The 25,711-nt window shown below is 46.2% G+C and overlaps 2 protein-coding genes across 2 annotated transcripts in view; one reads left to right on the top strand and one right to left on the bottom strand.

Annotated features, from left to right (window-relative positions):
• Positions 1–1,529: 1,529 nt before the first annotated feature.
• On the top strand, positions 1,530–15,073 carry srebf1 (sterol regulatory element binding transcription factor 1). The gene is made up of 19 exons (XM_018754794.2): positions 1,530–1,860; positions 4,649–5,206; positions 7,373–7,545; positions 7,918–8,043; positions 8,121–8,339; positions 8,498–8,612; positions 8,844–9,013; positions 9,217–9,421; positions 9,578–9,762; positions 10,076–10,337; positions 10,468–10,634; positions 10,730–10,898; positions 11,055–11,157; positions 11,263–11,372; positions 11,479–11,611; positions 11,710–11,875; positions 12,432–12,623; positions 12,722–12,833; positions 12,990–15,073. The coding sequence occupies exons 1-19, from the start codon at positions 1,755–1,757 to the stop codon at positions 13,211–13,213; spliced, it is 3,495 nt and encodes a 1,164-aa protein (XP_018610310.2). The 5' UTR covers positions 1,530–1,754; the 3' UTR covers positions 13,214–15,073.
• A 1,403-nt stretch (positions 15,074–16,476) lies between these two features.
• rai1 (retinoic acid induced 1) overlaps positions 16,477–25,711 on the bottom strand; it is a 35,099-nt gene continuing 25,864 nt past the window's right edge. Inside the window, exons 2-5 of the mRNA XM_018754531.2 lie at positions 18,740–24,148; positions 18,390–18,483; positions 18,089–18,138; positions 16,477–16,937 (exon numbers count right to left, since the gene is read on the bottom strand). Coding sequence (XP_018610047.1) covers positions 16,926–16,937; positions 18,089–18,138; positions 18,390–18,483; positions 18,740–24,130 — 5,547 coding nt within the window. The 5' untranslated portion in view covers positions 24,131–24,148 and the 3' untranslated portion in view covers positions 16,477–16,925. The remainder of the gene's footprint in view (positions 16,938–18,088; positions 18,139–18,389; positions 18,484–18,739; positions 24,149–25,711) is intronic.

Here is a 25,711-nt window from a genome sequence, read left to right on the forward strand (position 1 = left end):
ACCAATGTAGGCCATACAGACTCCATTTAGCAACAAAGCAGCGAGGGTCAGATGTTCTGTTTGTGAACTCAATGTCTACACCCCCCTCCGAATCTGCTGTGCTATTCTCGGTTATGAACCCACTTCCGTTGGCCATTCCCCCACAGTTCAACTGGGAAGTTTGGAGCTATTTTGAACTTTTTACCTATTGAGAAATGTTTTTATATGATCAACATTTAAACCTGTTTCTAAATACTGCATGTGTTGAACACATGAGCAAACGAGATGTGATTGGATTTACCACCCGTACCACATCCGTCTTTGACCTGTAAAACTGTACGTTTTCACAATACTATTTGCACAGAATTACATCTTAATTCTCGCGCGATTTCGTCTGTGAACCTAAAACTTAAGCTCCCTTTATTTTAGAAGGAATAAATGATGTAACCACAGAGCCAGATCTACGACGTCACATCACCCCACTACTTTCCCAGTTCCTTGATTGGCCACTCTCTCTGGTTCTACAGGCGGAGTCATTCGTGCAAGCCGAACTAACTTGAGCTGCACTTAGCCCCGCCCCCAAGCTCTATGACTGGCTACTGTCAGTGAGCCTATAATACAAGCAGATGCCAGCTATGACAGAGGGGTGCTTTAAGAAACTTTCTACTAGAAGATGCACCTGGAAACTTCAAGCTGATGCAAACGCCGCCCCCGATATTATGTAGTGTTTGTCTATGTTCTTTAATAGGCACCCGCTTTAAGGCGAAATATGTCCATTATATTTCTATAAAATGACAAATTCAAGCACAATGGCTATAGTAATAATTTACACGCAAGTGAAACTTTTCAAAAAGATCGTAAATAAATTGACTGAATATTATAAAGATACACATGCGAGAATATTTAGAAATATTTTCAAAGTACGCGTTCGGGTCTAGGAACACGTACCTGTAAAATGTGTTAGATATAATTATAGGAACAGGAATAGACGAACATATTATAATAATTAGCCCAATAATAATAAAGATCGCACTGATGGGAACCGCGCAAATCCTGCGCTAAGTTCTTGGGTGAATATCTTTTCTCCCGTGCTGAGATCTGAATTCATTAATAACCAGTTGAAATATTTGATGGAGAGTAGTTATTAATAATTGTTAAATTTATGGTCAAGTACAATCCATTTCATTAAATTTTCAAAACGACAAAAGCGTATCATCTAATTTACAGACGATTAATTGAATGTGTTATAGGTGTAGAAAATAATATCTTTAGTGTCGCAGGACTAAAAAGGACTTTATATTTTGTTGGTCCTCACACATACGTAAAAATAACAGAAATGCCGAAATGAAAAAAATTATACTGTCTGTCCCCAGATGGATGTCTCTAAGGACCTTCCATTGTGAACAGCGTTTTCGGAGGCGACTCAGATGCGTGCAGCTGTTTGGCTGGAACGTGGGCCTTGGCTGTAGACGATTGGCTGGAGGGTGTGTCCATTATGTAGGGCACCCGGGGGCTTTCCTGTGTTCTCAGCGAGCATGTTCGTATGCACGCCTCGCCGAGTGTTTGGACAAGTTTGCTTTGGGTATCAGAATGGAGGCGGAAGAGAGCCGAACGTAGACGGACGGACCCGCAGACACTCGTGCATCTCTAAGCCTGCCAATGCGGTCAACGCTTCGCTTTTGTTTGTCATAAAAGCGCGCTATCTCATGTGAATGGCTCTTTTTACCCCTTGGAACTGATCTCAACTGGTGTCCATTGCTGAAACGAGTTACAAAATGAATAACTTATCCTTTGACGACCCGTCATTGGATAACTTGGATCCAAGCATCTCGCTCAGTGACCCGAACGACATCGACACGGCGCTGCTGAGCGACATTGATGGTAAGAGGCCGATCTCTTGTCTTCTACTCCAGACAGCACGAGTTTCAGCATCGCTCAGTACAGCTGGTGCTGAAACTCCTGTTCTGGTGCAAAATGTTACACTGCACGTAGTCGGGCTAGACTCAAACAGGACAAGCAGCCAAGATGTACGGTAACTGTCAATGACGGACCGGCGCTGGATTCTCCCCAATGCTGTAGATGAAGAAGTTAATATGTCCACGATGAAAGTCACAGCCGCATGTGGATGTGCAGCATGTGCGTGGATAGTCAGTGTCCTGAGAGAAAGTTGCCTGTGTGCGGGGAGCTTGTTTTTAGCAGTAACCAATAAGTGTCAAGTGTATTTCTTTGCCTTTTTGTTAAGGGTTGATCAGCGGCGATACCGTATGTTGTGCAGTCTTACAAATTTGCGTCGGGATTTCTCTCGTGTTGCTAGAGCTGTGTGAAGTTGGTGCGCGATGCCGCGATGCCGCGCCCCGCCCCCTCGGAACGCGTGCTGGTGACGTCACAGCGGGGTTACTTTCGGACGTTTCCAAAGTTCACCGGCGGTGAAAACACGGACACCCACCTATTTAGCTTCTTTTTTTTTTTTTTTTTTTTTTTTTTTTTTTTTTTTTTTAAATATTAGGGCTATGTATTAAAACGTGTACTATATTAAGTTAAATTTTTTAAATTATTTCGGGACCTGCAATTTAGATAAAAATATTACATCTATTCCTGTTCTATCACCATGATGAATGAGGCGATGATTATTGTTGGTTTTATGACACCAAGTTGTCAAAATAAATTAATAATGGGCTAGTTAGTAACAAAAACTATATCATGACGGCTTTAATGTTACGCATTATAAAAAAAAAGTAACAAAATTATTTTAAAATGTACGATGAAGTTGTTAGCAAAGGTGGTATTTAGCAGGGCTGACCGAGAGTTACCCCGAGCAGAAGTCGCGCGCGGCAATGTCCGGCAGTAACCCCTGCGGCTCGCACAGACTCGAGCTCACAGGCGCGCTTTCTTTCCGTCTTGGGGGGGCGGGTCCATGTTTTTCGATGAATGCGTTCCATTGGCTGCGAATGATCACCTCATACGAAATGCTGGCTGGCCAATCTGCGCCGTCCGCTGTGTTTTATTTTTTAGCCGATAATGATGACTGTGTACAGTCATGGTACTTTCCCCTCTTAAAACCCCTATGGCAGTGTAGGTGAATTTAATCACTGGCCTGTTTTGTGGACCAAATTATTTTCATAGGTTGATCTCTTTGTTATGATCATCAATTTTTCTAATCCTGCATCTTTGCAAATTCCTGTCTTGTTATAAGTCAATTATTGACTCAATATTTTAGCTGTGTATGTACTTTACAGTATTTAAGTGCAGTGTCAAATTACACTTGTGTCCACTACAAATTGATTGATATGCAATTATTTTTAGTAATGTGCTACTTAGCTGATGCTTTTGTCCAAAGTTACTTGTGTTTGACCCATTACCTTATTAATTTAAAATAAGTACCAAGTACTTATTAGTAGTCAAGGGTGTAGGTCAGCAGGTAGTGTAGCGTTTAGAGCTACTGCTTTGACCAGGGTCTGAGTCCCACCTCCTGTTGTGGTACCCTTGGGTTAAGTACTTGGAGCAGCTGGTAGCATAGTGGTTAGTGCTGCTGCCTTTGGACCCAAAGGTTGCAGGTTTGATCCCCACCTCCTGCTGTAGTGCCCTTGAACAAGGTACTTACCCTAAATTGCTCCAGTAAAATTACCCAACTGTATAAATGGGTAAATGATTGTAAGCATGTAATAATTGGGACCTTAACATTGTAAGTTGCTTCCTTTTGGAGAAAAGTGTCAGCTAAATGAATAAATGTAAATGTAAGTACTTACCCTGAATTGGTATAGTAGCTATTACCCAGCTGTGTAAAGGAGTACTTAAATTTGAGTAATTTAACATTGTATGTTGCTTTGGGGGGAAAAATTAATGTAAAGGACTACTACAGTAAAAAAACAAATTAGGTTACAGATGTACACCCCTTAGCCATTATGTTTTCTGTTGCCACTGTAAATATTAAAATCACATTTCTGCTCAGAGATTTAGTTTTCAACCTTTCTGTATTATAGTGTTTGGGTTTTTCCATCAAATACTGATTACTGTGTGAGTAATGAGGTTAATATCATCTGAACAAAAATACAGCTGGAATGTGAAGTGCGTGGATGGCCCCTGCTGCTTTCTTTCTTAATCAGAGACATATGGCCTGATGTGCTCTTTATTAAAATGCAGACAACTGGCCAATCAACCAAAAAGGTTGAACAGATCAGGAAAGTAGTATGACTTAAAGATTCAACTGTACACCAAGTATGTCTTAAAACCTATATAAGAACCTGTAACCTGTTGTTGGTTTAAGCCCTACAAGGTGTTGTACTGCTGCATCTTTGAAGAAGCACCTTATACTAAATTACAACTTCTGGTGGTCTCTTCACTACTGCTGAATAACATTATAATATGTATTGACTAGGCAACCTCAAAACAATAACATTAATATTTCTAATTAGGAATTTGCTATATTCACTATATGAAAACTGTATCGTGAGCTTTCCAAGAGAAAGCTGTGTCATTGTGGAATATATAAATGCATTTGATACCATGTTTCCAGCTTTGTCGTACTGTTGATATTAGTTGCTTACAGTTATATCTCCAGGGTGAAGTTGGACTGGAGGTGGATATAATGCTGTACATGTAATTTTGTATAAAATGACTGATACCCCTAGTGCTCCATCCATCATATGGCTCCCCTGCTCTCTGTCCTCAGACATGCTGCAGTTTATTAACCAGGATATGGAGTTCACCGGGCTATTTGACCATCCCCAGTTCAGTGTAACTCTTCCTCCTCCTCAAGACCTCCCAGGCCTACCGTATACCACCCCAGCCCCTCCTCCCTCCTCCTCCTCTTCTTCAACATCATCATCCTCATCTTCCTCCTCAACCTCAACTCCTCGTGGCCCTGGGAGTACCCCCCATCTGGATGCCCTATTGGGCCCACCAACCACCCCCAGGTCCTCCACTCCCACCAAAGTGTACCAGCCCCCTGCCACCTTCCAGCAGCCAACCCCACCTCAGGCCACAGCACAGCGGCCGCAGCCTCCACCACCCAAGGCAGTCATGGAGCCCAGGCAGCCCAAACTGCAGCAGAGCCCAGCCGGTGTCCGCCCAGTGAGTCAGGCGACCCAGCCCCACCCTCCTGCGGGGATGGTCCCAGGGTTCAGCAGTGCTCCACAGGCCCTGTTCAGCTCACCTGCAGGCCCTCAGTCACAGCAGCCTGTCCAGCCTCAGGCCCAGGTCAACTACCCAAGTCAGAACGTGTACACAGGTAAGTATGACCCACTGCCAAGCCTGCAAAGCAAAGATAGCAGAGACCTAAAAGCATACATCGAAGCTGGTAGAATGTAAATGGAGGAGACTCCGGACAGCCTGTGTTGGGCAATTCTTTTGTTGTTTGTTGTGTTATCGCTGGATGATGTGGTGGTCAGGTTCAAAGGGCACATCACCATTGGCGGCCTTTATAGCCTTGACCTTCCATGTTCAGCTTTCTTGCCATCTGGAATTGTCATTCAGACTTTGCTGTGAAGAAACTTGTTCTGTCTGATAGTAACTGATAGTAGATATGTGTCCTCCAGTGAGGTTTCATATGAATCCTCTATGAGATGTATATCGCTTTGGAGAAAAGCATCTGCTAAATGAATAAATGTAAATGTAAGCCAATGCATCCCCTGAACGTATGGGTAGTGATTTCTTATCTGTGATGGATTGAGTCTTTGTTATCCAAAGGCTTCAGTGTTTCTTCTGATATTCTGAAGTATGCCAACTTCTCATCTTTAAAACACATTTTGGACTGGAGCTGATTTTGTTCTTAACTCCAAATTCATTTTTACCCCATCAGTGAAAATGTTACTGTTAATGTAGACATTGATTTTATTTACATGTTAGGTTCTCTAAAAATTTTCTCTAAAAAAAGTATAATGAATAAGAAATACTTACTTACAATACTTCATATTTTAATGTTTTTATAACTTGGAGTGATGTTAAAATTAATGTAATCGTCAGAGATCTACACTGAGCTGGAGAAAAGCATCTGTTAAATCAATAAATATAAAATGTAAAAAAAGCTGTGGGGCAAGTGGTAGTGTAGTGGTTAGCCTTGCTGCCTTTGGACCCAAGGTTACAGATTTGAGTCTCATCTCCAGCTGTAGTACTCTTGGCCATGGTACTTAACCCAAATTGCTCCATTAAAGTTGTCCAGCTGTATAAATGGGTAAATAGTTGTAAGAGCCTTAACATTGTAAGTTGTTTTGTAGAAAAGCGTCAGCTAAATTAATAAATGTAAAAGTAATGTAAAGTGAAAACTAATTTAAAATTACTTACTCAGTCACACACTCACTCTTGCCAGCTGCTTGTCCTGGTCAAGGTTGCTGAAATTTGCAGCCTATCTAAGGGTGCAAGGCAAGAGGGGTACACCCTAGACAGAATGCTAGTCCATTGCAGGGTAGCCACACACGTACACACTCATGCAGTCACACACTAAAGGCAATTTAGCATCGCCAGTTCACCTGAATTGCATGTTTTTAGACAGTGAGAGGAAACCGGAGCACCTTGAATGAACCCACATAAATATGGGGAAACATGTAAACTCTACACAGACTGACCCAGATTTAAACTTACGTCTGAACAGCCCAGGTACTGTGAGGCCACAATGGTCCCCTTGTGCTGCTCTGCCACATTAAAATTGACAACAAAAATAGATTTTCTCTAAAAACTAATTGTTGAGATTTATTTTCCAACGCAACTTCAGATGAACTCTGTGTACTGTTTTCAGCCCACACACATTATTTATCAAGGTGACTTATACTGCTAGATATACTACTTACAATGGGTCACTCATCCATACATCAGTGGAACACACACACTCTCTCTCTCTCTGTCACTCACACACTATGGATGAACCTAAACAGCACATCTTTGGACTGTGGGAGGAAACACACGCAGACAACAAGCAAACTCCACACAGACTGAGCAGGGATCAAACCCACATCCTCTTGCACTACCCTGCTGCTGTGAGCCAGCACTGCTACTCACTGCGCCATGTAATGTTATTCATTGTTACTCATCATAAACACTGCAGTAGTGAGTTGAATGAAAGTGATCCCACACTGTTATTCTGTTTAGGTTCTCTGTTGCCCCTTCTGTCTACAGTCTGTTAAACACAAGTTGCATTTACAGCACTACAAACAATAATTTTAGAAAACAGTGAAGTGACAAAAATGTAATTTAAAATAAACCAACTGGAAATTTTTTTTATGTTGCGACAATATGTAACCAAAAGATCCAGTGTAATATGAATACTATCAGACTAATAACAATTATGACATAGCATTAGTCTTCATAATAATTATACAAATTACAACTGCACTGAACACATACAAAGATACACACTTAATTGTCTGATTTTTACTTGTGGTGTCCTAAAATTTTCCCACAGCTGTCAGTCAAGGAGGCCCTGCCCAGTCCTCTCCCAGTTTGCCTGCCTCCCCACAGGACATCCAGCCAGTGACTATTCAGGCACAAGTCCAGAGCCTGACCGCTCAGCCTCTCCTGGCCACACCTTCAAGCCCATCCACTCAGGCAATTTCGCCGCATGTTCAGCAAGTTCCAGTGAGTGTCTGTGGCTTTGTTTGTGTCAGCACAACAACAACAACAGCAAACAAAAGTTTCATCCAAAGCTGCTGACACTGTGTTTTTTCTTTTATTTTGTAATTACACAAGATCAGAGTGTAGCATGGTTGGGTGGGATGACCTCAGTCTGTGGGTTTAATGTTTAAATTCTGTAGGATTGGTCCATTAAACGTAGCAAGTTAGCTTCCACTTTTATGAAGAGGTATTACATTCAAGCCATATGCCTCACTTAAGCATGTTTCCAAATTCTGATTGGAAGTTAAGAACTACATGTGTTCTATTTAAGTGCAGAGGAATGACCAAGGTGCCTGGCTCTGATGCCCTCTGGCTTCTCTACCCCTCCCTTTGCAGGTGCTGCTGCAGCCTCAGTTCATTAAAGCAGATTCCCTCCTGCTCACGGCCCTGAAGCCCGAGGCTGGAAGCATGGTTACCACAGTTGCGTCATCCACCACTCCTGTCCAGAGTGCCTCCATACAGGTATCCTTTTCAAATCCATCGGTGTCCTTCCCTTCTTTTTACTTTAGAACACGGCTGACCAGTCTCTGTCCTGTCAGGCCTTGATGAGTGGTGGAACCATCCTGACCACGGTGCCCGTTGTAGTGGATGCCGAGAAGTTGCCCATCAATCGCATTGCCATTGGAGGCAAGATCCCAGGGCCGCCACACAAGGGCGAGAAGCGGACAGCCCACAACGCCATCGAGAAGCGCTACCGCTCTTCTATCAATGATAAGATCATTGAGCTCAAGGACCTGGTGGCTGGGACAGAGGCGAAGGTGTGTCTGTCCTTATTAATGTCTGCACTCCTCTGAAGGGAGTCCTTCTGTATCTGCACTGAATTACTGTTGGTAGAAAATAAATCAATGGGAAAACATACTTGTATGGTCTTTCTTGATGGTATTTTCTTTTACAATTGATTTATATGCTTTTCTAGCTCAACAAGTCTGCTGTGCTGAGGAAAGCCATCGACTATATCCGCTTCCTGCAGCAGTCCAACCAGAAGCTGAAGCAGGAGAACATGGCTCTGAAGATGGCTTCCCAGAAGAACAGTAAGTGTCCTCTGCCCTGCAATGGGATCAACAAGTCTACAAATTGTCTTTGTGATCATGGCCAGCCTGCCCATTTCAGAGATCGACCAGAAACATTATGTTAGAGCTCTTTTCTGTGGTCACTGCCTGGCAGGTGCAGTGGTGCATTGTAGTTGCACTGCATGATCAACAAGTCCTTGGAGGAGCCAGCATAGGGTCACCAACCCCTTCTTACTCTCCAATCCTCTGTAGAGTCTCTGAAGGACCTGGTGGCCATGGAGGTGGATAGCTCAGCCTGCAGCGTGAAGACTGAACTGCCCACACCTCCCCCCTCAGATGTAGGCTCACCCCTGGACAACAGCCCCTTCTCCCATTGTACCAGTGACTCGGAGTCAGACAGCCCCATGGGGGATGACAGCAAGGTACGTGAACCCACTCACACACCCTGTGTTGCGCTCCTTTGTCATAACTTGGTCAAAGTGGTGCAGGCCCTCAGCTTTCTGTTAGAAATGTCTGTGATGTCCTTTGGCTATGTTAAGGTGCACTCTTTAACCCAAAAATAACACCTTGGAATTGCTTTTGATTAAAGCATCTAATATAAGCATCTTCTGATTTATACCCGCAGCCATCTATGAAACAGGAGAAATCCTCCCCAGGCATCGGGGGCATGTTGGACCGCTCTCGCATGGCCCTGTGTGTTTTCACCTTCCTTTTCCTTTCCTTCAATCCGTTGGCCTCTCTGTTTTGTGGGGGCACTGGCAGCACTCCAGACATGGGTGTCGTTGAGCCTTTAAAGCCAGGCCGCAACATGCTAGGTGTACAGGCTGGAGGTACGGCGAATGCCATCACTTTCCCTTCTGTTCAGTGTTATGGTTTGTACTGTGCTTTATGGCTATTAAAAAGTAAATAAGAAAATACAGTTTGGAAAAAAGTTGTGAGAAGTGTGAGCAAGTGATTGATTGCTGTCCTTGTGTGTGCCCCTTCAGCGCAGCCAACCGGCTGGCTTAGCTGGATGGTTCCGAGTCTTTTTGTATGGTTCCTGAACATCCTGCTTGTGGCATTAGTCCTCATCCGCTTGCTGGTATATGGGGAACCAGTGACCAGGCCCCACTCAGGCTCCTCAGTCCTGTTCTGGAGGCATCGCAAGCAGGCTGACCTTGATCTGGCCAGGGTGAGCAATAGTGTGCTCAGTGTGTACAGTGTTTGCAGTGCATGTGTATTTTTGTGTGTGTGTAGTTCTAGCCTGACCTTGGTCACCCAGACCTACGTGGAAGTTTTTAAAATAAAAAGGCCTTTGATGTTATAAAACTTCTGATAAGATTAGCATTACTCACATCGTCCTTTGGTGCATCTGTGTCAGTACAAGCTTGTTTTTCTTCAATGTCAATGTAAATAGAAATGTTTTCCTTTTAACTTTTTCTCTTTGTAATTCCTTTTTCCTTCTTACTGTCTTTCCTCCACTTGTCCCTCTCTCTTCCCACTAGGGAGACTTTGCCCAAGCCTCTCAGAACCTGTGGACCTGTTTGAAGGCCCTAAGTCGCCCGCTGCCCACCTCCCAGCTGGACTTAACATGTGCAGTCCTCTGGGCAGCATTACGCCTCTGCCTGCAGCGTCTCTGGGTGGGCCGCTGGCTGGCGGCTAGGGCTGGGGGTCTCCGCACAGATCACCCACTGCAGGAGGATGCCCGCAAGAGTAGCCGTGATGGTGCCCTTGTTTACCACCGTCTGCACCAGCTGCACATGACTGGTGAGAAACAACACTCAAGATAATGCATCTTTTGGAAAAGACTATATGTGGGATACTAAAAGCTGTACTTTTAGATAACCTCAGCACTGTCTCCGCTGATTAGATGTGTTTTCTGATCGGTTGTGTCCAGGCAAGCTGGGCGGTAGCCACCTGTCAGCCATTCACATGGCACTAAGTGCCGTGAACCTTGCAGAGTGTGCAGGTGACTGCCTACCCGTGGCCATGCTGGCTGAGATCTACGTGTCCGCTGCCCTCAGGGTGAAAGCCAGTCTCCCACGAGCTCTGCACTTCACCTCTGTGAGTATATGGCTACATGTTTGAGTCCTTGGTCGTCATGTTTAATGGCTTTCAGCTAATGGCTAACAATAGAGTATCAACCTCTTCCGTCCTAGCGTTTGTTCCTGAGCAGCGCACGGCAGGCCTGCCTGTCTCCCAGTGGTAGCATTCCAGCCTCAATGCAGTGGCTCTGCCATCCACTGGGGCACCGCTTCTTCGTAGATGGGGACTGGGCTGTCCGCAGCACCCCGAAGGAGAGTATCTACAGCCAGGTCGGGAACACAGGTCAGTGCAGCCTTTCCTTTGGTTCTGATAGCTTCACAGTGGAGTAAATGAGATCGGCTTCGAATCCCTGAGACTTGAGAGCAGAAGGAGGATGAAGTGTGGAATTGAGGGTGTGAACTAGCTATTGGTGTTAATTTTTGGCTCTGTTGCCTCCAGTGGACCCCCTGGCCCAGGTGACGCAGGCATTCCGGGAGCACTTGCTGGAAAAAGCCTTGTACTGTGTGGCGCAGCCGCAGGGCGATGGGATACCGGGTGAGGGGTGAGTGTTCCTGCTTGACACCTGTTGTGTCAAAATCTCCTCTCTCTCCTTCTAACCACCAGTTTGATATTCTCTCTCTGACCTTCCTGTGTTGCTTTCCTTCAGGGAGTACTCAGATGCCCTGGAGTACCTCCAGCTCCTTGCCAGCTCCTCGGATGCGGCAGGGGCCACAACGCAGTCCTTTGCTGTCGGATCCAATATGGCCATCATCACAGGTGAGTGTGCATAAACGTGTCAGCACACCTACGCACCAACCATGCAATTTATCCGTATGAGTTATCAAAGACTGCAAATAACCTTTGAACTTTCTGTGACCTTGAGGCTGCGACCTTCATTCCAAATGGTGGTCCCATGTGGTGGTAGTTATGATCAACTGGCTGCAAGGAGATGACACCGCTGCTGAGAGACTCTACCCCACAGTAGAGCAGCTACCCAAGAGCCTGCAGGCTGCAGAGTGAGCGCTGGAAATGATCCGATGCATACCAAACACAGTATATGTTGAGGCTGTGCATGTATGTATTAATGTGTGTTTAACGTTGATGCTATAACCAGGAGCCCTCTGCCGCGTGCTGCTCTGAGCGTGTTCCGGGGAGTCCGCACCCTGCTAGCCAAGCCAGAGAACTGGCAGCTAAGCCTAAGCCACATCGAGAAGGCAAGCATCCTGCTAAGAGACAGCCTGCACCTGGGGCCACCGTCCCACTGCAGTAGCATCGACAAGGTACCTCTTCCACCCCTTCAGCCGGCCCGCCCTTTTCAGAGATCGACCAAAACGTTACAATGCAGCTCTGGGGCTCCTCCGCGGTTCCTACGGATTCCTATGGTCACTGCTGCCTGGCCGGTGCTGCGGTGCATTGTAGTTGCATTGCATGTGTTTGTGCTGTGTGCAATGTTCCTGCAGTGCAACACAGCACGAGGCTGCTGCACAGTTAACGGTGCGGAATCCATGTTCTCGACATAGGCCGAGGTCCTGACTCAGCACACACCTTCTTTCTGCCAGTGGAGGGATGAGTGACTGAAGTTTTCACCTTTATTGGTACCCTTCACCAGTTGTGGCACGCAGGAGGGAAAGGAACACACTGACACCTGCAGTTGGTTACCAGGCCTCCTTGATACATTCATCTGTAATAGTGTAACTTTACTTTGGAGCACTCTGTGTGCAAATATACACCGGAGGTTCTGCTCCTGTTTATGTTAGTAAATGTGCTGGTTCTCTTTGCTGGGAGCCAGGTGCCCTGAATACCTTTCTTGCCATGACTCGGCTTCCTACCCCGTAGGTGCTGCAGCTGCTGCTGTGCGACCTGCTCCTGGTAACCCGCACCAATGTGTGGCGTCAGCAGCAGAGCACGCCAACTGGGGGTCCACCACAGGGGGCCCAGCAGGCCTCACCGTCTGAGCTGCAAGGGTTCCAACAGGACCTGAGCTCCCTCAGGAAGCTGGCACAGAGCTTCCGGCCAGCCATGCGCAGGGTGAGTGGGGGGGACTAGGTGGGGAGGGTGCAGTAAGGAAGAAGAATAAACAAGTTAGGGGAAGGTATGACATCCCACTACCCTGGTCCTTCCTGCAGCTTTTTCTGCACGAAGCGACAGCACGCCTCATGGCGGGAGCCAGCCCCACACGTACACACCAGCTACTGGACCGCAGCTTGAGACGTCGTGCCACCCCTGGCAGCAAGACTGGTGAGTGTGGCCTGCCAGGGTCCTGATGACTGGCTGAGTATGTGTCCCTTGTCTGTGCTGGCCATTTGTCTGTATACTGTCCTTGATTGCTGATGTGCTAAAAACTTGTATAAAAGTGCATAATAATTTGTGTGTCTGTGTGTTTATGTGTGTCAGCAGAGGAGTGTGAGACACGACCAGGGCAGCGGGAGCAGGCAGAGGCTGTAATGCTTGCGTGCCGCTACCTGCCCCCATCCTTCCTGTCAGCGCCAGGCCAGCGGGTGGGCATGCTAGCAGACGCTGCCCGCACTCTTGAGAAGCTGGGGGACAAGCGCACTCTCCAAGACTGTCAGCAGATGATCATCAAGCTGGGCAGCGGAACGACAGTCACCTCCACCTAGTAAACCCCTCATATACACATGCACACGTGCGCACGCGCGCACACACACACACATTTGCCTACCTGTGCTGAAAGAGTGCCAGGTTACACAGCCACCTAGCCCTGTCCCTGAGCTGTCAACACAAGACTCAAATGTGAACCAACTGCAGCAAACTGGTCAATTGTCCTCTGGTCTCCTGTTGGCCTGAAACCTTCTGATCCCAGCTGCCATGTTTTCCATGAGTCTGCAGCCCCTGACCGTTGTCTTCCAGGGTTCTCAGACTGCTCTTTCTTCATCCAGATTTTATTTGAAAACTTAAAGGTATCATCACTGTAAAAATAGAGATCATCTGATTTTGCTAATAAATATCTTCAGGTGCTGGGATGGTGCCTTGGTCAGCAATCTGTTCACAGCTGATGAAGGTGAAGGTGATGCTATTTTTTCATCCAAACAATGAGTCAGTTTGAGTGCTGAAACCAGTGAAACCTTGCAGATCTTGCAACCCTCCTCATCCTCTGACTTCAGTCCAGTCCAAAGGTACATGGTGACTGCGACAGTGCCTGTTCTTATTGAGATGCTGTGTTTGTTTTCAAAGACGGCTTTGTGTTTAGCTTTTATTGTGGTTCCTGGCCGGTTCAGCCTGTAAGCTATGGAACAGTGATCTAATGAACCACGTCCTCCTGCTTCTAAAAGATCCCTTGTCCGAAATCTGAAGGGATGTGGTCTTTCAGTGTCGGACTGCAAGGTCTGTTTGCGTCATCCTGTGTTAACTGAGTTGGACAGCCAGTTCCTCCTGCAGATCAGCTTATGATTCTGGTGTGCTCTGAGGGCTTGCAGAGCAGCAGGTTGGGCGCTATGCCACATTGAAGGAGACCTCCTCAACTCAGAGAATACAAGTAGGGTGCAGAACATAGTACAGACCTGTGGAAACACAGCACTTCACTCATTTCATATCATGTCTGCATGTAACTGTAGAGATAAACAGTTAAGGTTCACATGTATCATTGTATTTATGCCAGTTTTGGTGCAGAAGAAATCAGAACGTAAATGATTTTTCTGCAGGTCTTCATCTAGAATGGACACCTATTTAGCTACCAGCTGAGATGGATGAATAAATAACCATGGGAATTATGTAAAAACAATTTACATCAGAACAATCGTTTCATACGCAATCAGTCCTCAGCCATCTTGCTACAGCTTGACAACATACCAAACCATTTGTTATACTTACTGTTGTATTTTTTTTAAATAAAATGGATGTTTTCTGTTGTATTTTCACATTTTGCTTATACTATAATCATCTCTCAATAATACATTTGTTCATAGACATCTCTCAGCCTGATTCTTGAGACCTAACTAGTAAAAGACATCTCAGATGCGGTGACATGATATTAATAACTGCAGATTTAATCTCCACAAAGAACTTCATCGTAAGACCTTGGTGTATGTTGTCAGTTCATCAATGGACGTTAGTTCCACGTTATGTGACATTTGTAAGAGAATGTGCTCAACTTTTAGTGCTGTCTGGACAACACAGAACATCGGAGCTGCTGCAGTTAGTTTCTTGTATTAATGTATGAAAATCAGAAAAAATGAGACCATACTGCAGATTCCTTTAAAATATCATCCAACAAGGAAGGCCCTGTTTCTGTTTAATTTTTTTTTTTGATAGTTGATGTACAGTAATGAGACCTTGACTGGTCAGGAGTTGTGAAGGGGTGTGGGCACAGGAGCATGATGGGATGTCTCGAGGTGCAGAGTAACTTCAGTTTCCCCTCTGCTTGAGTTTACTTGCTATTGTTAACGCTGTGATTATTTATTCTATTTATATTCCTGTGGCTTTGGTTAATTTACTCTTCATCACATATACACTGCAGTAACATAATCCACATTTTTTTTCCTCCATCGCTTTTAGACAGAGTTTGGGGTTTCCATCTTGCCACGTCCCTCCTGCTGTACGGTCCTGTATTTTCTTCCCCACTCTGTACAGATCTCATCTTTCCTGCTCTAGTGAAACTGCAAGGTGGGCTTTACTCAGTTTTTCCAACAGTTTGACAAGGTTCTGTTGTAAATATTTTAAAGTATATATTTATAATTTGTGTAATGCTTCAGAGATCAGTGTTTGATTTGTGGTGAATAATCCCCCATAGCTGCTTTGTCATATGTAGGAAGGGGTTTAAGCTCTGGTCACCTTGTGTGATCCTGGATGACGTTCAGAAGAGGGGACCCAAGCTGTATTAGTGTATTGGCTGTCATCGTTGCAATAAGAAGCAAGAGTAAGAAGATAAATTAGCACTGTTTTTATCATCATCGCCCCGAGAGGTGGTACACTCATCCAAAGCAACATTTCCTCTGCTCCTTCTGCAACACAGCAATATACCCCATGTTATGGAGATGTTGTGTGTTTGGGTTAGAGCATGTGGCACTATTTCTGATCTGTATACATCTTTGTCAGGATTAAAGGTCAAAGTGCACCAGCCCAAGGGTCCAACATTCACGTGTTTATGTAGACAGTGTCCACCTGTGGGGTTTCATTTTTTAATTTCCTTTGCATTGTTTGAAAAACAAGTTTTTACATAAAATTTTTAGACTGGACGCACTTGACTCAGATTGGTTAATCAGTCTAGTGTCAATTTATCAAGTTTTTTTTTTTTTTAACTCAGTGTGCTCTCAGACCTTTTTCCTTGATTTATTTTCAGAATGTAAATAAAAATGAAAATTTTGTAACATCTGGATTGTTTTTAATGTTCTATCAAAGTGACAATTTTATCTAATGATCAGGTGGAAATAAACAACCATTTTTGATAAAAGATGTATGAAGTACAACACCACTAAGTCTTAATCTGTTCAGGTTTCTGTAGTGTATTAACATTACATTTTTGCACAAGTGCTATAATAAATTGAAACATTAAGTATTACTGAGTGGTCACCTATAGTTGGTGAACTAGAAAAATATACAAAAACAATCCCTGTTCAGATCCATACATTGCCACATGATAGTATTTCAGCTTGGTGTTAGTGGAAAAATGTGTACATTCATCGTCTATGTGCAGATAAAATATTTAGTGAGATCACTTCCTGGCCAGGTCACTGTGGACAAGTTGCAAAAAAAACCCGTTTAATCCATTATTTTAATATCGGTTTTATAGGCAATTAACATATGTATTTATATAAAATAAACATCTCTAAGAAATACTATACACAATTATTTAAGTACATCACATATTACATTTAAACATTTCCAGTACTTCTGTACACAATTAGATGATTTATTAAATGGGTTATTATATTAAAGAGTCCTCTATTGATGGTTGTTACAATGCAACCCTAAACTGAGCAGCCACCGGAGCACAGAATAGCGGGAGGGGAGGAGGGTGAATGGACGCCATTCCACAAGCCAGGGCGCTCTCCTTCAAGTAGTTTCGTGGCAGCCCAGGGCAACAGGTAGGCCACCAGAGTCCGTGAATGCACGTTCAGGGGCGCGCTGTGTGCGTGACCACAATGTCCCCCTCGAAAGCGCGTCGTTTCTGACCGATAAACACGCAAGCTGTGTGTCGCGCATGGACACACGGGGAAATGTGCACACATGAACGATGAAAGCGTGCGATCCAGTTTTCCAGCGACAGCCTCCTGGGGAGGGGATGGCGGAGGCATTTGCTTTACCGCAGGCCTTGCTCCCTCTGTCCACGCTCCGCACCGCCGCGCTCCACACCCCCATCCGCACGGCCTGCTTTCACATCATGGCCTGCAACACACAACGCACAGGAACATTTCATGAGGAGTCAGATCTGACAGGCTCCGGCAAGCTCGGCTTGGCAGAAACAAGAGCGCGAGCTCACATGCAGACACGCACAGGCCGACCGACTCCTGCTGTGGGTCTGCAGGGGGCACTTTCTGCTTAAGCGTTTTAGTTTCAATTGGCGCAGTTGCCGGCGAAGCACTGCAGCTGAACAGGGAAACGCAGCAGGAGTGCCCCCTAATAGCATTCTTCTCCCATATTATTATTATTGTTACTATTATTATTATATTTACTACTACCAGAGACTCCATACTCATACCATACTCTTTGCGGCCCTCCCTCTGTGTGTGTGTGTGTGTGTGTGTGTGTGTGTGTGTGTGTGTGTGTGCGTGTGTGTGTGAGAGAAAACCGGGGTACCAGCCCATCCATAAACCCTCACCCAACCTGGCTTTCTAGGTTTTGCTTTGCTTTCCTTTCTTGAATTTCCACAGAAAGACCAGCAGAGGACGCTTCAGGCAGCTTTAACCTATCAAGCTGGATGCATGGGCTGGGATGACATTGTCATCCGCGGCTGAAGGATGTTACCAGTATTTCGCATATTTACGTCTTTAATAAACAAGCTGATAATAACAGCCATGGTCTGACTGTGTCTGACATAAACGTGAAAATCAATCACCATTTTCACAATACTGCGATTTTTTTTTTGGAGGCGGTAAATATTACATTTTCATGTTGGGAGCATGAAACCTTCACACCGCAGAGACTGTGTTTTCCAGAAGTGGTTCTGTTCTACCACCCCACACACAAACAGTCCTGTGGCTATGTCTGAGTGACATGTCGCCGCCCCCCGCGGTGTCAGACATGTCCCTTTTACCACTAATGGACTTCCTCGTAGCATCACAGCGCTTGAGGACAGCCAGCATCCAATTAGCGAACCGTGTTAGTATGAATGTCAGAGAAACACCCAGGACTCCGTGGCCATATCTGACATGTGACTGGATGCTGAACAACAGCCTTACTCAGAATTCCAATCTACAAACATGTACTTCTGTTGTGCCAGTAACTGCTGTACAGCCTACAGAAGGGCATGAGGTCATCAGTTAATGGTTTCCAAGGCATGTCCGTGCTTTCAACAGTATAAGACAAATCATGTTTACCTTGTGTTTTATACATTTCATTGAAAAGTTGTCTTCTTCTAGCAAGCAACCTGTAAGAGCAAAACAGAAGAGGTACATGAAGAAATTGACACTTGCCAATAAATAGGGAGTTTGTGAAATAATCCTGGATTTAAGCAATCCCAAGGCTATATCTTCTGCAAAGTATCAGTGTTGCACAGCAAGAGTGTGTCATCAATGCTTACAAGAAGTATTGAAATCACGCTTATTATGGTCACACTTTATGGTTTACTTGAAGCGTGTAAACACAACGCACACATCCAGGCCAAATATACGTCCTCACCCATCTCCTTGGCACAGACGTAGTGGAACGTCTGTGTGCAGCCCTTCCAGCAGCAGCTGACTGATGCGCCCACATTCTGACACCTGGAGCACGGCTGCGCAAGGAGAAGTGGACCATGCAACGCATCCCACCCATGAGAAACAAAAGGAAAGAAAAAAGAAACAAAGAAAGTTGAACACACTACGTTGCAGCAGTCAGAGACCCTTAGAGAGCGCTACACTTAAATCTAATGGTGCAGTATGGGGTTTATTTTGTTTGTAATGGGAATTAGATAGATAGATAGATAGATAGATAGATAGATAGATAGATAGATAGATATGGTAGTCTGATTTGGAAGAGAGCAGACTTACCGTTTCAGCAGCAGTGTGTGCTGCCTCCTTCAGGCCATACAGCTTTCCAGTGACCAGGATCACCCCACCGGTCCAAATGGCACAGGCCTCGTGGGCCCAGTGCTCCTTAGCCTCTGCCTCCAGCTGCAGCCTCTGGAACAAGGTCAAGGCGCCTCCATCTGTGGCTTTTCTATTGCAACCCTGGAGCTGCTGCAGCTTCCTGTATCTTTCCCGGAAAGTAGGCCGGGTCATAATGCTCTCCCCTGATGGCCTCTCTGCCCTTGTGGGCCTTTCAGTCGCTCCGCCGAGGCTGGCAAGCCCACTGCAGCTCAGCGCTCCTTCCCTTTTCAGAGGGCTGGCTGAAACTGTACTGCAGCTCACTTTCTCCCTGTCCTTCTGCAACTCCAGTTTGTATCTGAATGACAGTGCCTTCCTTGGGATGCTGTCCTCGGGGTAATACGGTCCACACAGGTCCCCGAGCTCTCTGAAATTTGCTGGCTTTCCACACAGGCAACAAGTCAGACACCTGTCAATTAGGCTTTTATTAACCAAGGGCCCCTGCAGCATGACTGAGGAGTTTGCAATTGCCTTGGCAACAGAAACAGAGTTCTTGATTTTGGAAGGGCTCTTCTTCTTGGTTTGAAGAAGAAGCAGCTCCTCCTCAGGCCTGTTGACAACGGTGCAATGCAAGCCAAAGCTTCTCGAACTGTCGATGTGCACGTACGGGCAGAAAAGGGGCCGGCTTTCTTTTTTTGTAGTCTTACACAAGGCGTGTTTTAAAGGCGTTGGTGCCTGGTTTTGCTGCGCCACTGGAGAGATTTGCTCCCTCTGCTTCGCCTTAGTGCTCGGCCCCATTTCTGTAGTCTTCCTAGCTTTGGTGCTCTTTCTGATTCTCTTTTTGGGCCCTGTTTTTTTGAGAATGTTTTGCTTTCTGCTGCCATCCTTAGCCAATGCGTTTGCCTGGCTCTTCTTTGTGCGCAGCGCTTTGCACTTCCCCCTCCTGCACACACCACCATCTATGATCATCTGTGTGCTGCTTGCCAGCTTCCCTGTGAAGGCTGCTGCTGAAGCGGCGGTGGGCAGCTCAGGCTCCTCTGCACTGGTGGTACTCTCAGCAGGAGTAGGACCTTTCCTTCTCTTCCTCCTCTGCTTCAAGTGCATCTCGTGGTTGTTCTTAATGGCCCGTTGCTTCGCCAGCCTGGGCATGTTGACAACAGCACCGCTGGTCTCTTTTGGAGGCCCAGGCTCTTCCTCACCTTCAGTGACCAACCCTTTCCTCTTCCGAATGGCAGTTTTGGTGCAGGCACCATCCGTCATTGCTTCTATGCTCCACATACTCCCATTCTGCCCTGGCTTCTCCTCCAAGGCCTTCACCATTTCCTTTGGTTCAAAATCCTGCTGTTTAGTTTTTGACATCAGATCTATGGGTACGTTCTCCACTTGAGGATTTGAAACATGCTTTTTTGACCCTGGTGATGTAATTTTTTGAACCATTGCTTCATACTTCAGGCCTCGGCCTTTTCTTGGAGGGAGATACTTTGTTTTCGTAGGACATTGAGGAGGAGAACTGTGGATCTCACTTGTATTACTAGCAAGAGGGTTTTCTTTGGTATGGTAACTGCTCAGAGACACTTTAAAATGTTCTCCCCGCCTTAGCTTGTTCTTAGGTCCTTTCACTCCTGCCAGTGCAGCTGGTAGCTGAGGATCCTTTCTTTGATGTGTCTCTGGTTGTGTTCCTTTATGTTTTTTTAGTGGGACCATAGAATAGATGTTCGACTTTCTTTTGTTGGGAGATACAATCTTCTCACCTGTTTTGCTAGTCAAACTTTTGTAAACTCGCTGATGGGCACCAGCTTGGGGTTGCTTTGGGTACAAGCAAGCCTTGTCGTTCTGCAAAGCATCCTTTTGCTTTTTAGTTTCCTTTATCTTCTTAGGAAATACAGTCATTGCCCTTTTGTCTTTCGCAGTTTCCTTAAGCAGGTTGTACTGTGTTGGTTTTCGAGACCTAAGGACCATGGCCTTTAAGTCTTTAGTTAGTGGAGGCAAAATCAAAGCTGTTTCCTGGCTCTCATGCTGCTGGTCACTCCCAGTCAAGCTTTCAGTGCAGGTCACTTGGTCCACAGCTGTTTGTTCAGGGCTTTTTTGCCTCATCCACTTAATCTTTGTGATTAAGTCCTTTGGGTGACCCATGCAGTCCTTGGTGGCACCATCTTCTGAAACCTTTGGACCCAGCTGTCGTTTCAGCTGGAGGAAGGCTTTGGGATTGGTTAGGGCACTGACAGAGCGGGTACACATCCTGGAAGGGAAGTTCTCAGCAAAACACTTAGGCAATTGCCTGGAAATGTCCTTTTGAGCAGCACATGTATGATCAGGAAATATTTCGCTTTCGCTAGAAGGCAACGTGACTTCCTGACGCGCCATGGGAGCATCTGCTTCCATTATTAGATGTCTCCTTATTCGAACACCTGCTTGCATCTGTTTCCCTGTTTGACCCTTTCTTCCCCGCCCATGCTTTCTGTTGAATAGACGAATATTAGCGGTAGGGGCTGCTGGCTCTGGTTTAATGGATGGTGTCACTGCGCTTGGGCAGCTTATCCCAGGCTCTATGTCTTCATCCCCTTTCTTGGGTGAGGGTGGAGTGTTGGCCCAGGAAGGTGCTGAGGGCAAAATGGACTTGCCTGGCAACTGAGGGGAGTCGGGCTCCAGCACCTCAGCGTCCCTGCGATCAATGTGTTCCCTTGCCTGGGGTGGAGGTGTTGCTTTTTCAGGGAGGGCTGAGAAAGCAGTGCTTGCTGAGTGAGTAGGAGGTGCAATGTCACAAGCTACTGACCTCCTTTCAACTCTCACTAGTGTGTTCTCTTGGGCCGTGGCTTCTGTGATTGCTGGAACCTTGTCCCTTTGTTCCTCGTCCAGGCGGCAGAATTTTCCAGCTTCTCGTGACCATATTGTATTATTAATGACCTCCTCCGAGGGCAACAGAGTCTCCTTCTCTTTTCTTAGTTCACCAGGCTGATAGGAGGGGACAGAGTGCTGCTCTTCAAGAGCTTCTTCTGTTTCTTTTTCGACAGTTGAAAGCCTCTCTTCCAAAAGCTCACTCCTGGAGTTAAATTGGGGGAGCTCCGAGTTGTCCTCCTTTATGCTTAAATATTGATCTTGCACAAAGTCGTCTCTCCAAAAGAAAGACATTGTTTTCTCAGGTATGTCAGGATCAATGGGCAACTCTGATGCGTACATTTCTGTTTTCATCAGTTTCTCATCAGTGTCCACGTCTCCTCTGCAGCTCAGGTTGCAGAGGCTGCCACACTTTTCAACGCAGTCTTCTTCACCTGGATCACATTGGTTTTGCATCCCCTGGTACAGTTTGTCCCCTGTGTTGCCGCAGTGTTTTTTTTCAGTCAGTGCTTTACTTATCACATGAAGCAAAGCCGGGCCTTTCTCATTCTCTGACCATCCTTTCTCTTGTTGCTGATGTTGTTCCTTCTCCTCTATCTGCTCACTCACATTAAAGACTTCTACATTGTCACTGCAGTGAGAAACTGAAGTTTTCTTCATCACCTTGTTTTCCTGTACTTGCTTTTCCTGCCAACCTGAATCTTCAGAGTTCTCCTTAAAAGAGTCTCCTGGACTTTGACTGTCAGCAAGGAACTCTGGCTGCTGTGGGGTTGGAATGGCTATGCTTTGGGGAGATTTCTTTCCCATGTTCTTCAATGAGGCATTGACACTGACATCCACTACAGCCTCTCCACTCTGCAGCCATGAGACAGAATTCAGGTTGTTACCAGCCTGTGCAATCTGCAAGCTGGGAACACAGTCCTCTGCCATGTTCAACATTTCATCGGGTGATGTCAGAGAACAGGAGGACACCATTTCCTGGACAAGCTGTGAATTGGCGTTAGCCTGCGATGGACTTCTGTTTTGGCCACAGCAGTAATAGCTCCTATCCTGCTGGTCCTCGCAGCTGCTGGAGTATCCTTCTTGTGTCTGGGGAGTGTTGAAGGGCTCTGTCACAAGGGAAGCCTGCTGGACATCTGAGCAAGTGGAGTCCTCAAGTGATCGCATTTGGCCCTTAAAATCTTCGCCCTTCTTGGTAGTGCTACGCTTACTACTTTTTTTGTTGGCTACGAGAGCCTCAGAGAGCAGCAGTTGCTGAACATTATTGGATATGCTCTCTACTTGAGAGGTTAGGGCATTGAGACTCCATAGGCTGGGGTTGGAGAGCAGCTTTTCAGAGAATCTGTCCTTCATTGAGCCGGTGTAATTTGTTTTTGGGTGGTTGATGCTAGGGGATGTGTGGGAATGTGGGGGCATCAGCAGCCCCTGTTCCTGGAGGCCTGCAGAGGATGAGGATCCTATGGGGAGGGGAGGCTGGTTGTACTGGAACGTCTCTGAGTTGACCATTAAGGGAGAAGGGGTGGAGCTGTATGAAGGAGATCTTCCAACTGATCGGGCTGGAGAGTGACCAGAACTGGGGCTACAGTTCTGGTAGTAATGCTCTGGTGACCTCACAGACATATCTGATAGACAATAACTCTGTTGCTGCTGGCTAAAATGTTGGTATTTTGAAAGGCTGTCCTGGGCATTGGTCATCCCCTGTAGGGAAGACTGCTGTTCATAGGTAGATCTTGAAGAAGGCTGCTGGTATGTGTAGTTGTTTGGGGATCTGTATGTACTCTGCTTTAAGCTATTGCTGCTCCCCACTGGCCGGCTGTATTGGGAGTTGGGACCCATAGTGTAGCCTTTGTAACAGTGGGAAACAGAGCTGCACTTTTCCATATAGGACGATGTGGAGGATGACAGAGACTGAGAATGCTGGGGGTAGTGCAGATGGCCCTGGTTGTAGGCCAGAGGAGATGGGGATGCATTTTGCGGGAGGATCTGTTGATGGTGGCTGGTGTAAACTGGAGCAGAGGGTTGAGGGGTGTGGGAGCACTGGCTTTGGGAAATGGGCTGGACACTGTGCTCGAGATACTGGGGGCCATTTCTTCCCGGCCTGCTGGCCACCTCCAGACGACCCACCATGTCTTGCTTGTATTGCGTCAGGTGAGCAGGATCCTCCCACTTCTGCTGAATGTGGCCTTCACTCATATACTGTGCCGAATAGGCAGTGCCCAGGCGGTTACCGAAACCGCCAGGTAGGGGCTGGCCTGAAATCTTAGCCCCTTTGTACTGCTTCTTAGCTGGCGCAGAGCCACCACCGCCAGTGTACCTGGGGTAGGCAGGTTGGCCATAACAGTCCTTAGATCCGACTCCCACGGCTGCCGTTGCCGCTGTTTCAAGGGAGTGCACCTCGTAGCCTTGTCTGGCCTGGCTGTGATGATTTCTGTAATTCTCAAGGCGTGATAATTCATGGGGTTCCTGCTGGTAGCAGGGCTGGTTGCCTTGGAAACCACTCCGTTCTCTGAAGGACTGCATGACTTCAGCAAGAGGGCCCTAGGAAAAAAACAGGGAAACAAAACAAGAGTGTGCGCTTAGTACCGTGCTCGCATTTACCTTTTCTTTTCTGCCACTTCATCTGGATGTGGGTAAATCTGTTTTTGTGGCTGGTTTCGGAAATGTTGGTCCAAATGCAACCCTCATGAACCTCAGGTCCACTTAGGTACTCATTGTCATGTACAGCCAAGCTGTGCTGTGCACTTAATAGCACCGTGACTGCTTCTGCATTGTATAAACAAATAATGTAATGATCATCTATTTATAGATGCTCAACAGACTGACATTTCAAGATGTTTTTATGTTGCTAAAGTGGCATGTGTCTTCACATTCTCCTGTTTACTGCCAGTTTTCTCTATGCTAAAGATGCATCAAGGACAAAATCACTACATAAAGTTGCCTTTGTATTTAGGGTAATGAGATGAAAGCTCACGTTAGTCCGGGTCCAGGCAGCACTTTACGATATGTGTGACAAATCCAGATTGTCTTCACACCTCTTGTTGAGATTGTTCTTTCCACCAGGGCAAATGAATCTCAACACAAACTAGATAACTGTCTGTTTCCTGTTAAAATCCTGCGACTGTCTTTTTTCTGCAGTTTTAGTGAAATGTGTGTGTTTAAATGTGACACACGGAACCAAGGCACACATTGCTCCTGTGTTCATTGTTTGTTGTGCCGTGGAAGTCATTTACATCAAAAATCTAACTATAGTTTTGTGAGCTGGAATCTATCACCTGTTATTTTCCATTGTTATTTCCTGTACAGGCTTTATGATTGTACTTATTTTACAGTTCTGGAGTATATATATGTGAATTTTTGTAAGTTATGCTAATGGATGTCACGTGAATGTTGCCACCAGGGCCTGTGGTTTGTAGACAGATCACAGAATGTTTCAGTACACACACAAACACACACACACACACACACACACACACACATTTTCTGAAACCGCTTGTCCCGAGTGGGGTCGCAGCAAACTGGAGCCTAACCCAGCCCCACAGGGCGCAGGGGACACACACACCCAGGACGGGACGCCAGTCCATCGCAAGGAGCAGGACTCTAACCCCACACCCACCAGAGACCGGGACCCGGCCAAACCCGCTGCACACCCACCCTCCGGAATTGAATATATTTCAGTACCACCTTCTGAATTCATGGCTTCTGGAATTGAACCCACGGTGAATGAAACCCACCATCGATTCTCAGCGCCACTCCCGTTCTGTCTCTCCATTTCCAAGGTGAAGTTTTGCAAAGAGAGTGGCTGGTTCCTTACCGTATCGCCACCTAAATTCTCTAAAGCGCGTTTCTAACACCCTGTCACACACACACCCTGTGATCGCACTCCGGTACCAAACTCACATCTGGGGCAGTCGCTAGGTCCCGCGGGATACAGGTTAAATTTGTCTCATTGCAGCGTTGTGTGCAGTCGCCAGGCCCTAGTGCCCTCCCACTTAATTCTGTCAACAGAAAACGTGATCACCAGCTGCAAAGATGTCCACTGGACACTCAAGGACACAGCCTGGTTCACTGCCAGGTTAAGGATAGGATCACCATCACACTTCT

Source organism: Scleropages formosus, chromosome 8 (assembly GCF_900964775.1).
Source record: "Scleropages formosus chromosome 8, fSclFor1.1, whole genome shotgun sequence".
In the NCBI taxonomy this organism is placed as follows: Eukaryota; Metazoa; Chordata; class Actinopteri; order Osteoglossiformes; family Osteoglossidae; genus Scleropages; species Scleropages formosus.

Excerpts from the sequence above, each read along its gene's own strand:
- srebf1 (XM_018754794.2), top strand. The coding sequence starts at position 1,755 with ATGAATAACTTATCCTTTGACGACCCGTCATTGGATAACTTGGATCCA. Across the intron at positions 1,861-4,648 it reads GCTGCTGAGCGACATTGATG|ACATGCTGCAGTTTATTAAC; the intron begins GTAAGAGGCCGA and ends CTCTGTCCTCAG. Across the intron at positions 8,340-8,497 it reads TGGCTGGGACAGAGGCGAAG|CTCAACAAGTCTGCTGTGCT; the intron begins GTGTGTCTGTCC and ends ATGCTTTTCTAG.